Here is a 15825-nt window from a genome sequence, read left to right as displayed (position 1 = left end):
AAATGGAAGAACAAGGCTGATGGGAGAACAGTTAGGCAGGTTCACATGGTCTAAGTGGGACAGAGGTAAATGATGATGTATGCACAACCTTGGAACAACAGGGCTTCTGGATACAGGGATTGAGGCATGGTTTGAAGGGGTAAAAGAGGGGAATAATGTTAAGATGCTTGGCTGTCTTTTGAATCTTGGTTTCCTTTGCTTACCATAATGAAATAGACACTTGAGGGGGCAGAAAGGAATAGCCAGAAACATCACAATAGAAAGCTTGTAAGTCCATCTTCAACCTTTAACTGATTGGAATACCTTAAAGGTGGCTACAAGTTACTCAGTGAAAAAGGCCTCCTGTAGAGCTTTTGCATTGCATAAGACCATAGGTGGAAACCAGAACCCCATCCAGAACTGTCTGAGGTGGGAAATTTCCTCTGGAAAGGACAAGTAGACCAGCCTGGAGCAGCTAGAAGAACAGGAAATACTGCGTGAAGAAAGACCAGCAGGAAAAATCCGAAACAATTATAGCAGTCTGATTGATTACTACAAGAACAAGTAAGCTGTTCACCTGAGAGTCATCAAGGCAAGTGGTCGGGTCCCCTCAGAGCAAACTCCCTTCCAAGATAGGACACAAGGGGAATGTATGAGCAGGCATGTGGTCTGGCTGGTGACCACGTTGGTCACTGATAAGGGGAAGAGGGGGAAAAACAGCAAAGAAGTTGGGATCTGAGTCCGACCACATTCAACAGACTCCTGTGAACTGGGGTGGAGACCTGGATGGCCAGCAGTATGGCAAGATCCAGCAGTACGGCAAGACTCCTGGGCCCAGAGGCAGTGACATGGCCACAGAAGACTAGAGCGGATAGTGAAGAGTCCAGTTGATATGAAGTGAGGGGAGATGCACAAGAACACCCATACTTGCAGATAGTACCCACTTGACCTGGCTTCAATGGCTGGATGATCAGATCTCGACTAGAAGAAGAAAGAAGAGGAAAGGAGAAAAAATAAATAAAAATAAAAGAGTAACCCACTGCAATTTGATTAATTTTACCTATACTTATGGATGTAGTAGCTCAAAAAAGGGAACAAATCTTTACAGCAAGGATCACTCCCACCCCCTCAGTACACAGGGTTGACAGGGATGGGCAACTTGAATATTGGCTATCCAAAATGGGGGGAGGGGCGCTAGAAAGGCAAGAAGTGATGGGCTTACAAGCTTTCAAGAGGGAGCCTAGTTCCAGATGAGGCAGGGGTAGGTAGAACCTCCACTGAATGATTTCCAATCTGTTGGGACTGGGCTGGCAAAAGGAAATGAGGATAAGACTCTTGTGGTACAATAGTGAATAATTGCCATCAGGACTGACTTTGAGGGTCAGAAATATAGAGGTAGATGTTTTTTGACAAAAGGAGGGGAGTGATTGATTTTGCAGCCCAGGATCAGAGGTCCCTGGGACCATCAAATGAGAAGAGTGGACAGCGTGACCTTTCCCAGAGAGGCAGTGACACCAGGGATGGAGACAGAGATGATGACTGGGGCAGATGGAGCGGCTGGGGACACTGGACTCAGGGAAGAGAGGGGCTGTGTGCTGAAGCCCAGGGGTGGGGGCAGGCCTGTGGGGTGTACCCTTTTGTTATTAGATGATGCATGGAAGGGATTGTAATTATTGCAATGAAATGAAATATGATAGGATGAATGTAAATCTGATGTTCTTCCATGTTGTTGGTAGGTGCCATCAAGTTGGCATCGACTCATAACAACACTATGCACAGCAGAACGAAACAACGTCCAATCCTGGGCCAACCTCACTACTGTTGCCACATTTGCATTAATCGATGCTGCCACTTGGCCAATTCATCATATTGGGGGTCTTCCTCTTTTTCTCCGACCCTCTGTCTTACCAAACATGAAATCCTTCTCCAGCGACTGTTCCCTCCTGACAACATGTCCAAAGTATGAGAGAAGAAGTTTGGCCATCTTGGCCTCTAATGAGCAATCTGGCTGCATTTCTTCCAAAACAGGTTATTGGTTCTTTTGGCAGTCCATGGCACTTTTAGTATTCTCCTCCAACATCACAACTCAAAGGCATCAATTCTTCTACGAATTTCCTTATTCATTGTCCAGCTTTCGCATCCATATGAGCTTATTGAAAATACCATGGCTTGGGTCAGGTGCACCATAGTCCTCAAGCTGACATTTTTGCTCTTCAACACTTTAAAAAGTTCCTGTGCAGCAGATTTACCTAATGCAATACGTCGTCATCTGATCTCTTGACTGCTGCTTCTGTGAGTATTGATAGTTGATCCAAGAAAAATGAAGTCCTTGACCCAGTAATTATCAATGTCAAGAAAACAAAAATCCTCACCACTGGACCAATAAACAACATTCTTATCAATGGAGAAAAGATTGAAGTTGTCAAGGACTTCATTCTTCTTGGATTAACTATCAATACTGTATGAAGTTCCCAAGGAACAGTTGGTGTGTTTGAACTGCTGACCTTGTAGTTGGCAGTCCAGCAATTATCCTACCACTCCACACCAGGATTACAGCCTAGAAAACCCTATGGGAAGTTTCTACTCTGTCATATTGGGTCACTATGAGTCAAAAATGGGCTCTAAGGCACACAGCAACAAAAGGGGAGATTTGATCCTGTAAAGGGTCAATGACATTGGTCTGAGGGGATGCAAATCCAAAGAAAAGCATCAAAAAAAAAAAAGTCCTGTATGGTAATCAACAGAACCCAGCCCTTCCCCCCAAAGTAGAGGGAGAAAGGAGATTTAGGAGAAGAAAAAAAAAATCTCAGCATCTAAAAGAAAGGGCATAAACTAAACACTTAATATGTGCCAGACCCTTTCGCTGGGTTATTCTTGTCTATCTGGCAGCATCCTTGTAAAGATGAGAATTTCCACTTTACAGATGAGGGGTCTAATGCCCCAGGGCAGCCTGTCCAATTACCCAGTTAGAAGGGATGTTGTTAAGTGCTGGCAATTTGGTCCCAACTCATAGCGACCCTGTATAGGGTTTCCAAGGAGCGGCTGGTGAACTTGAACCGCCAACCTTGCAGTTCAAACCCACCTAGCAATCAAGTGCATTAGGGATTAAGGTATCATCCTGCCAGACTCCAAAACATGTGCTCACTCCACTCCAGGCATTTTAGTAAGAATGGAAAGATCTAGGGCATTTCAGAGGAGCAAACCTCCGCTGCTTCTATCCTCTCCCTGAGCTAGGGTGGAGCATCCTGTGAAGTTTGCTATAGGCCAGTAAGACTTACATTTGAGGTTGAGCCCTGAAGTCAAGCACATACTCAGCACTGTCTCCACAACCAGTGCCACAAGGCAAGGTGGTGCAAGGCACAATGAACTCTGGGTTCAATCTCAGCATTTCTTTGCCTGGCTGTGTGACCTTGGCCATCTCAGTAACTTCTCTGAATCTCAAGTATTCTTCAAAAACAGAACTAATAATTACTGCTTCAAAGGTTTAGCATGGTGGGCTTTTCCAACCCGTCATCCGTCATCTGCAACCAAACCTCCTCCAAGATGCAGATTTTCATAAAACCCCAGGACAGGGAAGACCATCACTCGTATACAATGGTGGTGGTTGTGTGCAGTGGAGTGGGTTCCGACTCCTGGTGACCCTACATAGAGTTTCTGAGGTTGTAAATCTTTATGGAAGCAGAAAGCTTTATCCTTCTCTTCACAGAACGGCTGATAGTTTCAAGCGTCTGACCTTGAGGTTAGCAGTCTGACTTGTAACCACTATGAAAAAGTAAAAGTCAAGATACAAGATTAGGAAGAAATTCTTCTTGCTTAGTAAAGACTGATCTTTTTCCACAAGCAACTGGAAAAAGGGTTTAGACTACAGCATCCAAAAGGAATCCAGTCTTCATCTTGTATTGAAATTTCATGGTAGTCCTAAGAAAAAGAAGAAGTCATACACTATTCTTAAGAAGAATCAGTATAAGAGAAAGAAAGGTCAGATGGCTATCCAAAAATAGTTTAAAGAGAGTGAAAATGGCAAAAAGAGTCACCTTTGTCAGGAGTGCCCATCATGAATGTGGTTGTTGTTGTTCTGGGCCGTGGAGTCGGTTCCATCTCAAAGTGACCCTGTACCAGGTTTCCGAGGCTTTAAATCTTTACAGGAGCAGAAAGCCTCATCTTTCTCCTGCAGAACAGCTGGTCGTTTTGAACTGCTAACCTTGTGCTAGGGTTTTTATAGCCCGATTTGTAACCTGGTACTAGGATTTTTATAGCCAGCCACTTACATAGATATCACTATGGTGAGTGTTGTTTAATCTACTCTTCAGCAAGCCAGAAGATAAGTAACTGTATGGGTTAAGAATACACATGAATGTATATACATATAAACTAGGTGGGGGCCGTCATGTCTAGCATAGATAATCATAAGGTGTAACTGTTACTACTACACCTATTTGATGGATCCGAAAACTGAGGTCCAGAAAACTCAGGCCAGGTAGTGTGTTGCAGAGCACTGGAAAGACTCCAGATGCATGCGTTTTTGTCTTGGATGGAACCATGTCCTGTGGGCCTTGGGGTCCCCATCACTACAATGAGGGCTTGCTCTGAGTGGTCTCTAAAGGTGCTTTCAGCTATGGAGCTTCCACAAGACTGTGAATGAAAAAGAGTAGCGATTTGGTCTGCCTATCAAGGTCAGCAGTTCAAAACTACCAGCTGTTCCGAGGGAGAAAGATGAGGCTTTCTGCTCCCATAAAGATTCACAGCCTCAGAAATCCTGTACAGGGTCGCTATGAGTCAGAACCGACTCCACGGCACATAACAACAACAACAACAACATCTGGAACCATGGCCCTGGTCTCTGGTGCAGTACTGTCCCTGGATGGGCACTGATAGGCACTCAGTCAGTCCTGAGCAAGTGAATGTCTCTGCTGATTCCTGGAGGTTCTAGCACATATCAGAAGCAGGCCCTTCCGATATCTGTAGATCTGTGGCAAACAGATCTCCCGGCTCTCAGCCCTGTGCCTGGGAGTAGGGGCTTGGCAGAGTGGGAGTAGGATGGCTGGGGTCTGTCTGTACTCACTGGCTGGGTCACTGTGGAGGGGCTGCTGATGTCCCCAGGGTGGGAAGCCTCCACCCTTGCTGACTCCCTAAGCCAGAACTCTGTGTTTGGGGTGTTGGGGAGACCTGGGGTCTGAGCGCTAAGTACCCAATATGAAAAGGAGGTACAGAACCCACCCTCTGACACTGGAGATGAGAGGGGGAGATGATAGTTTTTCTGATCTGGGAAGAGACCGATGGACTGTAGGGAAACTCACAATTGACAGTAAATATGCCTGGGGGAGGGGTAAGAGATTCATGGCACCCATGAGCCCAGATAGGACCACTGGCTACCCTGCAGTGATAACTGTTCCCTAGGAAGACAGTTGTCTGGAGCCTTCAAGTGGGCTTGCTCTTCAGAGTCTGGATTTGCCTTATCCACACAGGTTTCAGGAGATCGGGGACAACTCCCTACATCCTGGACCCTCACTCCACCTGCTCACTCTTGCCTTGTCCCTTTCCCCTTAAATGGCCTCAACACTGTACTCATTTCTGTCCCTTCCCCTCTGGCTTACAATCATGGTCCCCACAGCACCTATCACAGTGCCTGGCATGCAGTCACCCTTAATGAATATTTGTTCTATTGAAAGACAGCTGAGCTGTTTTATGTAACACATGACAGACAGAAGGAGGAATGTTCCCAACAACAACAGTTGCCAAGGGAAGCTGTGAAACTCAATATAATCTCAGGCAACAAATATTTGTTGAGCACCTACTATGTACAAAGAAGGCCTGGTAAAGTGCTCAGCCACTCACTGAAAAGTAGGTGGTTAGAACCTATTCAGTAGCTTCATGGAACAAAGACCTGGTGATGTATTTCTATAGATCAAACCCTATAGGGCAGGTCTACTCTGCCACACACGGAGTACTGGTGTGGCACTGTGGGTGAATGCATTGGACTGCGAAGTTGGTTTGAACAGCGAGGTTGGTGGTTCAAGCTCACCAGCTGCTCCTTGGAGACCCTATACAGGGTCTCTGTGGGTCGGAACTGACTCAGCAGCACTTAACAACAGTAACTCTGTCACACGGGGACACTATGTGTCAGAATTGACTCCATGACATAAGTAGGTCTTCATGCTCGGGAGCGTGCTGGTGGTCCAGCAGTGGGTAGGAGAGACCAGAGACACAAAGACTCATTTCCTAAAATCTCTCCAGGTCAGAAGGAGGTGGGAAGGCCCAGGCTCTAAGAGAAGGTACTCACAAACCACAGTGCCATTGGTGATGTGGAACTGGTAGCTGTTCAACACGGGCTGGCAGCCGACCTGTTTCAGCTTCTCATAACAGCAGTCATGTGTCAGGCAGCATCTGAGGGCCAGAGGGGAGGGAGTGAGGGGCTTTCCAAGCTGCCTCCAGGGTGGGGGCTCCTGGGGGGGTGTCCATTGGAAGGAAGACCTTAGGTAGGAGCAGGAAAGTACCCTCCTGTCTCTTCTCATGGGTGAGAAGAAGCCAAAGGCTAGGAAGGAAATGACTGATCACAAATAACCATTATCATTCTGAGGTTCTTTCTAGAACCTGTTGCTAGCTCATTCACTCCGCAAAGTGAGTCTGTGAAGCATCATCATTGTTCCCACTTATAGAAGAAGAAACCAGATTCAGAGTGGTTAAGTTTCCCAGAATTATTCAACTAGAGAGTGAAGAGTCCAAGATGCAAATCTAGCTCTGCGTGTGTTTCATTCAACAAATGTTTACCAAGTGCCTCCTATGTACCCAAGCACTGTGATAGTGTTTGAGGAGACAATTGACAGCAGAAGCAGACCCACGCCTTGCTGTCTATCACTCACAGTTGACTGCAGGCTGGGGACCAGACAGGAGGGCATTCAAGAAAAGAAAATAGCCAGAGAAGAGCCCTCATAGTCCATCTCCTCAACCTCAAAAGAAGCACAGGAAGGCAGAGACACAGCAACCTGACCTGGGATTCAAACAAACGAGAGAAGAAAATGCTTCAGGTTGATGCCCTGGCCAACCATTCCTGCCCACAAGCCGGCTCTATGCTGTCTGTCATCTCCGACTTGTGTTCAATTTGACCCAGGCCTTTGGGACTTAGACAGTGGGGAGGCTCAAAGTGTTGGGGAAAGAGCATGGCCTTTGAAACAGCCAAATTCTTGTTCATATCCTGACTTTGCCACTAAGAAGCTGCATGTCTTAAAGTAGGTTGTTTAGTAGTCTTCTTATATCCTTACTGTCCTCACCTGCAAAATGGGTACATCCTGCCTCATCTTGAGGATTACAGTAGGCCTCATGTGCAAATCATCAGTCCCAGGAATCAGCACATATGGGCACTTCGTGAGTGACAGTTCCATTCCAGGACTCTTAGGTCCTCCTAACCAGAACATTCTAGGGTCACATGAACCCAACCCAGAGGAACCAAACTCCTGGAGTGGCATTTTGGACCCTGCTACGGGAACATATTTATCCACATCAGCTTGAATGTGCCAATCGATGAGCCATTTTGCCTTCTTATTTTTTCAAATAAAATGACAACGTTTCCTATTTCCTACCTGCCCACACCCTCCTCAGATTATATCACCTCCCACTTTTTCTGGGAACTCATCCCACACATACCCCATCTTTTTGAGTAGACCTTATATACCCTGAATGGACAATTGTCCTAGACTGGGCCACTCAGATTCTTTCTCCTGGATTTCAGAATTAGGACTGAGAGAAAACAAGTCGGTCTTGCTGGGCCTATAAACCTCAAAACTGAGGAGTGAAGGGAAGACCATTCTTGTCGCAAGGACCGAAAGGTAAAACATTTCAAGCACTCCGGGCAGGAGATGTGGGCTCCAGTACAAACTGAGTCCTGGGATGGTGCTGTAGGATCAGCACGGGACCCTTAACCACAAGGGTGGCAGTTCAAAACCACCAGCCACTCCTTGGCAACCCTATCAGGGTTGCTATGAATCAAATCAACAACAGCAACAAATGCAAAATGAAAACGTAGGGCCTCTTGTTCAAAAAGTAAGAGTTTCAGGATGGTGACAGTAGAGCATGGAACCAAGCACAGTCCCTTCTGGAAGCAGGGCTCAGGTGACTCTGCAGATGACAAGTCCAGAAGGACAGCCCTGACTCTGGCTTCCTCCAGACCCATGCTGTGGCTCCCCTCATGTTCTCCCCTTAATTTGATGGAGTTGGTTTGTTATTTGCAATCCTAATGCCTTCTCCAGGCTTCTAGCATGGACTTCCCTCCATATAGAAGTGGGGAGGCCTCAGAGCCCCAGTGTCTGCACTCACCTGTCAGTATCATCCACAGGGTTCCCTTTGCCTCCAAGGCCACAGTAGCAGCCGTATCCATAATAGGAGAAGAAGGCACTTCGCCCTGTGATGTGTTTGACCATTCTTTGAAACTGCCAGAAGCTGCTCTGGGTGGGACCCATCACTGCCAGTGGGAAAATAAGGCAGAAAAGAGATCCAATGAGAACAGCACACACACACACACACACACACACACACACACACACCGACTTCCCCTAACATCTGCAATCTTGTTGTTAGTGCTGTGGAGTCAGTTCGAGTCACAGTGACCCTGTATAGGTTTTCAGAGGAGCGACTATTGAGTTTGAACCCCTGGCCTTGTGGTTCAACCCAATCTTGCTGGCATCAGTAGCCCCTTCAGTGGGTAAAAAAATGGGATCAGATTTATCCCCATAACCCAGTTCATTTCTTGCTAAACCTGGATGCAAATCCAGTTTCCATGACGTTGGGAAAATGTTCTGTTGTTAACCACAATCTCTACTCTTTCTCCTTCCGGCTGTCGCAAAATGGAAAACCACCCTCCTGGGAAGAAATACACTCAGGTCTGCTGCAATATTAAACAGAAAAAAGCAAAGCCTGAAATGCCAGTTCCTACATGCATCATTGGGCATTTACAACCTCACAGGAAAAACAAAATACTGAAGAGGCAGGAAGTTGCCTTCAATCCATTTTTTTTTTTTTTAATGGCAAATACATGTGGACCCAGTAATTTTACTTCTACAAAATGCTTATGAAAGTGGGCAAAACAAGGATGTTTAGCTTTTTTTTTATGTTAGTATAAAAAAACAAACAAACCTGGAAGCCACCCACATGTCCACCAATAAGGGGATAATAACTAAATTACATGTCTTGGAAATATACACTTTTAATAGCAATATCTCTAGGCAGTAGGATGGAGGAGGTAGGCTGAGAAACAAGTGACATTTATTTTATATACTTCTACGGTGTTGGATTGTTTTGTTGTTGTTTTTTAACAAGGAAGTTACATTACTTTTCTTTTCAAATGTTTTAAATGTGTTTGTCAAGCCTAGAAGAATGTATACCAAACTCAAAAGTGATTAGATACATGTGGGTGTAGAAAAAGGACTGTCATCAGGCAAAAACCAGGAAGAGTTTTGTTTTGTTACTATGTATTCCCTTTTTAAATTACAAGCCTGATGTGGCGCTGTAGGATCAGCACTGGGCTGCAAACCACAAGGTTGGCAGTTCAAACCCACCAACTGCTCCTTAGAAACCCTACACAGTGTCACTATGAGTTGGAACCAACTCGATGGCACTTAATAACAACATTGAATAGGCTGGTGTGGCGCTGTGGGATCAGCACTGAACTGCAAATCACAGTTCAAACCCTCCAATCGCTCCTCGGAAACTCTACACGGGGTCACTATGAGTTATAACCAACTCTACAGCACTTCACAACAACAACAATAAATTATTTTGAAGGAGTCCTGGTAGAACCGTGGTTAAAGTGTTTGGCTGCTAAGCCAAAGGTTGTTGGTTTGAACCCATGAAAGATGTGACAATCTGCTTCCATAATATTTACAGCCTTGGAAACCCTATTGGGTAGTTCTACCCTGCTTTATAAGGAGTTCTGGTAGCGTAGTGGTTACGAATCAGGTTGCAAACTGGAAGGTCAGTAGTTCAAAACTAACAGCTGTTCCGTGGGAGAAAGATGAAGTGTTCGGCTCCTATAAAGATTTACAGCCTCAGAAAGCCTGTACAGGGTCCCTATGAGTCGGAACCAACTCCACAACACATTACAACAACAACCCTGCTTTATAGTATCATCATGAGTCAGATGCCACAGCAATGGGTTTATTACTTCTGCAATAAAATAAAAATATGCCCTTGAAGAAAAGCCACAACAGAGTTGGGAGCTTCTGTGTCTCATTAGGGTGGCTTTGGGTGCCTTGTCATCCAGCTGGGCAGAGGCATGAAGCCCAGGGGAGGTGGGGTCACTGTTACCTGTCCCTAGAAAGATAATTGAAACACACCCAAGCACTGATCTTTGGGACATACCATGGGACTATAGATACGGTCCTACCTGCATGTGGGTGCCCCCTCCCATGATCTTAAGAATGTCCTGAGTGCAGGTACTCCAACCCCTATGATCTTAAGAGTTTCCTGTATGTTGGGTCTTTCCAACTCCATGATTTTCTCAACCGTAAAATCCATCATGGAGTAAATAAGAGAAGCCCTTTTTTGACACTTTGACATAGAAGCCCCAAAGTTTTTACTACACTGTTGAAACAGTTCCCTGAGTGGAGTGGTAAAACGGTTAACACACCAGGCTGCTAACTGAAGGGTTGGAGGTTCTACTTCTGAACCCCTGAAAACCCTGGGGAACATAGTTCACTCTGGCACTTGAGTGAGAATGGACTCAGCAGAACGGGTAGTGGTGGCACACAGCTGAAACAGACAGAAAAATGGATCTGGACAAATCTACACTCAAGGAATCAAACAAAAAGATTCTAAGAGTATTCAATGGCCCTAAACCTTTGTTGTAAATGGCCCCTTGACACTTTGCAGAATATACAATCGGATCTCTAGAGATGATTAATAATGGCCAAAAATTAACATCAAGTATCTTTCTGGTATGAATCAATCATCTCTAAATTAGATGTGGTCCTGGTGTGGCACTGTAGACTAAGCACTCGGTCAGTGATTCAAACTCACCAGCAGCTTCTCAGAAACCCCATACAGGGTCACTACGGGTTGGAACCTACTTGACACACTCAACAACAACAACAACAACAAATTAGATGGATGGATGTTTGCATTTTTGCTCTGGAATTCACGTGACTTTAAATAAAGGTGGTTGGTGGTTATATGCCGTTGAGTTGGTTCTGACTCATAGTGACTCTGTATAGGATTTCCAAGGCTGTAAATCTTTACGGGAGCAGAAAGCCTCATCTTTCTCTTTCGGAGAGAATGACAGATTCAAATTTCTAAGCTTGTGGTTAACAAGCTCATAACCCACTACACTATATCACTGAGCATTTACAAAGGAAAAAAACCCTGGGCATGAGACAAGGGGAAGCAATGGGAAACAGTAGTCAAACTTCCTCTTCCTTAGCAAATGCTGAACAATCTTTGATCCCTGGAAGTAGTGTGAGATGCCCACACTGAGATCAGTCCATTTTGCAAAAGAAACAAAAGTATGAGGAATTGGGTGGGAGCTGGCTCCACTTCCCTCTTGTCTGTGACTCGTGATTTACCCTCATCGGATACCACCTGGATGGCTCAGAAACAGACAAGGACAGTGCCTCGGCGCTCTGTCGGGCTTACTACTTACAGCAGGAGATGTAGATGGCAAGAACAGTGATGAGCTTCATTCCTGCAGAGTAGACCAGAAGGTCACACTTTGACACTTTTGCCTGAGCTCGAAGGGTCTGCTTGTTGAACTCCTGCTGAGGGGAGGAAAGGACCCAGGTGAGGTGAGGCCACATCTGCAGGAAACCCCAGCTGCGGTGCAGGCTTCAAAAGCCTTCAGTGCAAAGAGATCTTTTCAAACCTAATTGTCTCTGATTATGAAATTCTTTCTGGTATTAGGCCTAAATATAAAAATAAGGATTAAATTATATGAAAAGTGCAAGTGGGTTTATTTTGTTTGTTTGCTTGCTTTTTGATTTCTTTCTTGGAGACACAATTCTTCCGTCTTTTTTTCTTTTTCTTTTGAGACATCCTATTCCCTCTGCTTCTGAGTTTAAAGGACACATGGAGTGTGTTGGGGTCATGGTGTGGCACTGCAAAATAAAGCACTGGACTGAAAGGTCAGTTTGAACCACAAGGTCAACAGTTCAAACTCAGCAGCCGCTCCTCAAAAACCCTATACAGGGTTACTATGAGGTGGAACCGATTCGACAGCACTTAATGTATTGTTTATCAGGGAACTCCAGCTCAGTAATGTTCAGCCTCATCTGTATTCTAATCCCACGGTGGTTTTCTTCCTTAATATCCAGGGCTCTAGTTCATAATCTTATTGTTGGTGTTAGACCCCAACTTGGAGCCAATATAATGCTGCCTGGTTCTGTGCCACTCCCATGACTATTTGTGGGTTGGGCTTTTTCTGATCCACAGAGTTTCATTGGCTTTGGGAGAAGATCACCAGGCCTTTCTTCCTATTGATCTGGAAGCTCCAGTGAACCATGTTTAGCATCATGTTTCTTGTTGTTGTTTAGTGTTGTCAAGTGGATCCTGACTCATAGGAACCCTGTATAGGGTTTCTAAGGAATGGCTGGAGGGTTTGAACTGCCAACCTTGTGGTTAGCAGTGTAGCACTTATCCTCCAATACCATGCCAGAGTCCATAACAATATGCAATCCACTGCTGATATATGGGCAGTGGCTACGCACAACATACATTGGTCGGGGATCAAACCTGAGTCTCCATCATGAAAGATGAGAATACTTCTACTGAATCACTGCCGCCTCACATTCATAAACCTAGGCCCCTGAGTCTCAGTGTCCTCTCCTGTAAAATAACACTAAAAATAGCCATTGGTAACTTTGAACATTCATTAAGAGATTATTAAATGTCAGACACTCCTCTCTTCCAGCGTTTCACAGGTAGTAAGCTATTAAATCCTCATAACAAACTTTAAGGGGGTAGATGTTATTATCATTTTAGAGATGCGGACCCTAGGACTCAGGGAGGTGGAGTAACTTCCTCGAGCTCACACTTCACAGGTTTGTTATGAGGACCAAGAGCAATAATGCAACAATGGAAGCAAAATCACTTTGTCTTACAAAATGCCGTAGCGGTAAATAGTGTTGTTACACGTCATCGAGTGACTTCCAACTCATTAGAGTGGAACTGTGCACCACAGAGCTCTTAATGGCTGATTTTTTTCAGAGGCAGATCACCAGGCCTTTATTCTGAGGTGCCTCTGGACAGATTTGAACCTCTAACCTTTTGCACCACTCAGGGACTCCTAGCAGTAAATATACCATTCTTATTATTATGAGCAGTGATGATGATACCAACATCAGGCACATTTCCAGCAAGGCAGCAGGGGAGAGCGTGGGCTCAGCATTGCTTATGTGGAGCCCCCATATGATTGGTTAATACTCTCCTTTAAGTACAAGTGGTTTTTCTGGGTCCCCAGGCTTAATCTGATAAGTGTGAACAATAACTGGGTCCCCAGGCTTAATCTGATATGGGACTTGGAGTGTGGACAATAACTCTCTTGGGCCTAGAGGATTTGGCAGGTGTGAAGCTTCTGCTAGATTTACACTGTGTGGTAAAGTTTCCCAGGAAAACTTCAGAATGAACACCCTGCTACCAAGCATCAGACACCTTGGCAATTTTTGCCTTCTTTGGCAAAATACCAGGCTTGGTCCCAGTCAACCTTCATTTCAAAGGCTGTACAGGGTGCTTTTAATTAGGTAACATCTCTCTAGGCTTGTTTCCTTTTTCTCTTTTGAGGCCAAAAAAAAAATAATGGTGTGCAGATTCACTCCATGAAAAAGGAACCCACTGTCTCTCGAATAAGTAGGTGATGACTCTTTGCAGAGACAAAGAAAGAGATCACAATATTTTAGATAGACAACTCCCATGGAGTCAGCTATGACTCATGGTGACCTTAAGTATAAAAGAAGGACTCACTGCCCAGTTCTGTGTCACGCTCACTATCAACAGCTTGTTCAAGTCCATTGTTGTGCCTATGGTGCCCACCCATCCCCTTGAGGATCTCTCGGGCCCTCTACTTCACCAAACTTTATGTTTTCCTTTAGCAACTGACAAAGCAAGTGAGGCAGACAATGTTCTATTGTGATCCATAATGTTTCTAAGATCGCCAGACCTTTTTCCCTAACAGTACTGAGGTTGGCCCAGGATCAGGCAGTGTTTCGTTCTGCAGTACATAGGGTCGCTATGAGTTGGTGCCGACTCAATGGCACCTAACAACAACAACAACAACAAATCTTAGTCTGGAAGCTCTGCTGAAACCATTCCACCAAGGGTGACTCTGTTGATATTTGAAACGCCAGTGGCATAGCTCCCATCAAGCATCACAGCAACATGCAAGCCACCAGAGCACAATAAATTGACAGGCTGGTGTACTGATATTTAAATTGGGTGGGTGTTTATTAGACACCAACAATGTGCTCTTCAAATGAAACAAGATTTTGACCCAAAGAGGGATTTGAGTCATCTGGAGAAACCAAACAGGTAAGTACGAAAATAGAGACCAAAGTCCCATGACGTGAGGCTCCAGTGTTTCCTGCATGCTAGCATAGTTTCTGGCAATTGTCCTTTCAGGGCTGGGATCTCAACTGCTGCTGATTCTGACAGCTACACCTCTTACTGGGAATTGTAGTCCGGCCCAAGGTCATGACCCCTCCTGGCTGTCAGACCTCACGCTCAGACAATGCCTGGCTGAGGTGATGGTTTCAGTGACTGGTTCCCTAACCTTCTTCAGGATAACTCTGAAATGCCTGCACCCGGCTCTAATGTTCACTGGAGGACTGACCGGCTGAGGTCTCAGGAACAGCTCTCCTGTATGCTGGTTTCTCCACTGCCCATGCCTGCCACACTTACTTCTTAACAAGTGTGATTCACTTCTCCTCCGATTTGGAGTCTGGATTCAGCAAGTCTGACCTAAGATCAAGTAGGGTGATGAGCATTACTCTGGCAGTCATGTAAGTAAATGCCTGTGAGCTCGGATAAGTGAGCAGTGAGCTCTTCTGAAAAGGTCTCAGAAAGCTCCCCAAAGGAGGTGGCATTTGAACTGGGTCTCACTGACTCCTCATTACAACCCTATCAATAGAATGTTCCTATTTGATGGCTGAGAATACTGAGACTCAGAGAGGAGAAGTGCCTGAAAAAGATCCACGTAGGACCTACACGCTGGTCCCTAACTCCCAATCCAGAGCTCTGTGCACCTCCCTGCCTGGACCTCTTGTCCATGTGGCATTTTGAAGGTACCAGAGAATCTTACAAGCATAACTATGATGCAGGCAAGGTAAGTGTGGTTGTTTTCTTTTAACTGATTGCTTGGAGGTGCTTTGGGTTGTCTGAAACACAGCCAAGAGCACAGGGCTAGAAGGCTAGAGACTCAACGAGGGGCATGCATGCACACCTGTGCCAGTCTCTAAGACAACAGTCAGCAGCTTGGGGGTCTCTAATAGCTACCATCTGCTTCATTGTTCAGACCCATCAATTCATCATCTACAGACAGTGATGAAACACTGGTTGCCTTTTCTCCCTGTGGATTATTGAACAAAAGAGCCTACAAGTAAGTCCATAAGGGTCATGACTACTTTGTACAACCAGCGCTGTGTCTGATACCCATTAGTAATAATGATGATGGTGGAAGTATTTATTGTTGTTGTTGTTAGGTGCCATTGAGTCAGCACCAACTCATAGCGACCCTATGCACAACAAAACGAAACACTACCCGATCCTGGGCCAACCTCACAATTGTTATCACGCTTGAGCCCATTGATGCTGTCACTTTGCCAATCCATCTCGCTGGGGGTCTTCCTCTTTTTCTCGGACCCTCCAACTTACCAT

At 45.3% G+C, this 15825-nt stretch overlaps 1 protein-coding gene across 1 annotated transcript in view; it reads right to left on the bottom strand.

The window, feature by feature from the left end:
- LOC102818115 (group IIC secretory phospholipase A2-like) overlaps positions 1–15825 on the bottom strand; it is a 30614-nt gene that overhangs the window by 13428 nt on the left and 1361 nt on the right. Inside the window, exons 2-4 of the mRNA XM_006862407.1 lie at positions 11606–11720; positions 8290–8434; positions 6260–6363 (exon numbers count right to left, since the gene is read on the bottom strand). Of these exons, the coding sequence (XP_006862469.1) occupies positions 6260–6363; positions 8290–8434; positions 11606–11720 (364 nt within the window). The remainder of the gene's footprint in view (positions 1–6259; positions 6364–8289; positions 8435–11605; positions 11721–15825) is intronic.

Source organism: Chrysochloris asiatica, unplaced genomic scaffold, assembly GCF_000296735.1.
Source record: "Chrysochloris asiatica unplaced genomic scaffold, ChrAsi1.0 scaffold00047, whole genome shotgun sequence".
Taxonomy (NCBI): Eukaryota; Metazoa; Chordata; class Mammalia; order Afrosoricida; family Chrysochloridae; genus Chrysochloris; species Chrysochloris asiatica.
The sequence above is the reverse complement of the archived record's forward strand: the minus strand, read 5'-3'. Positions and strand labels throughout refer to the sequence as shown.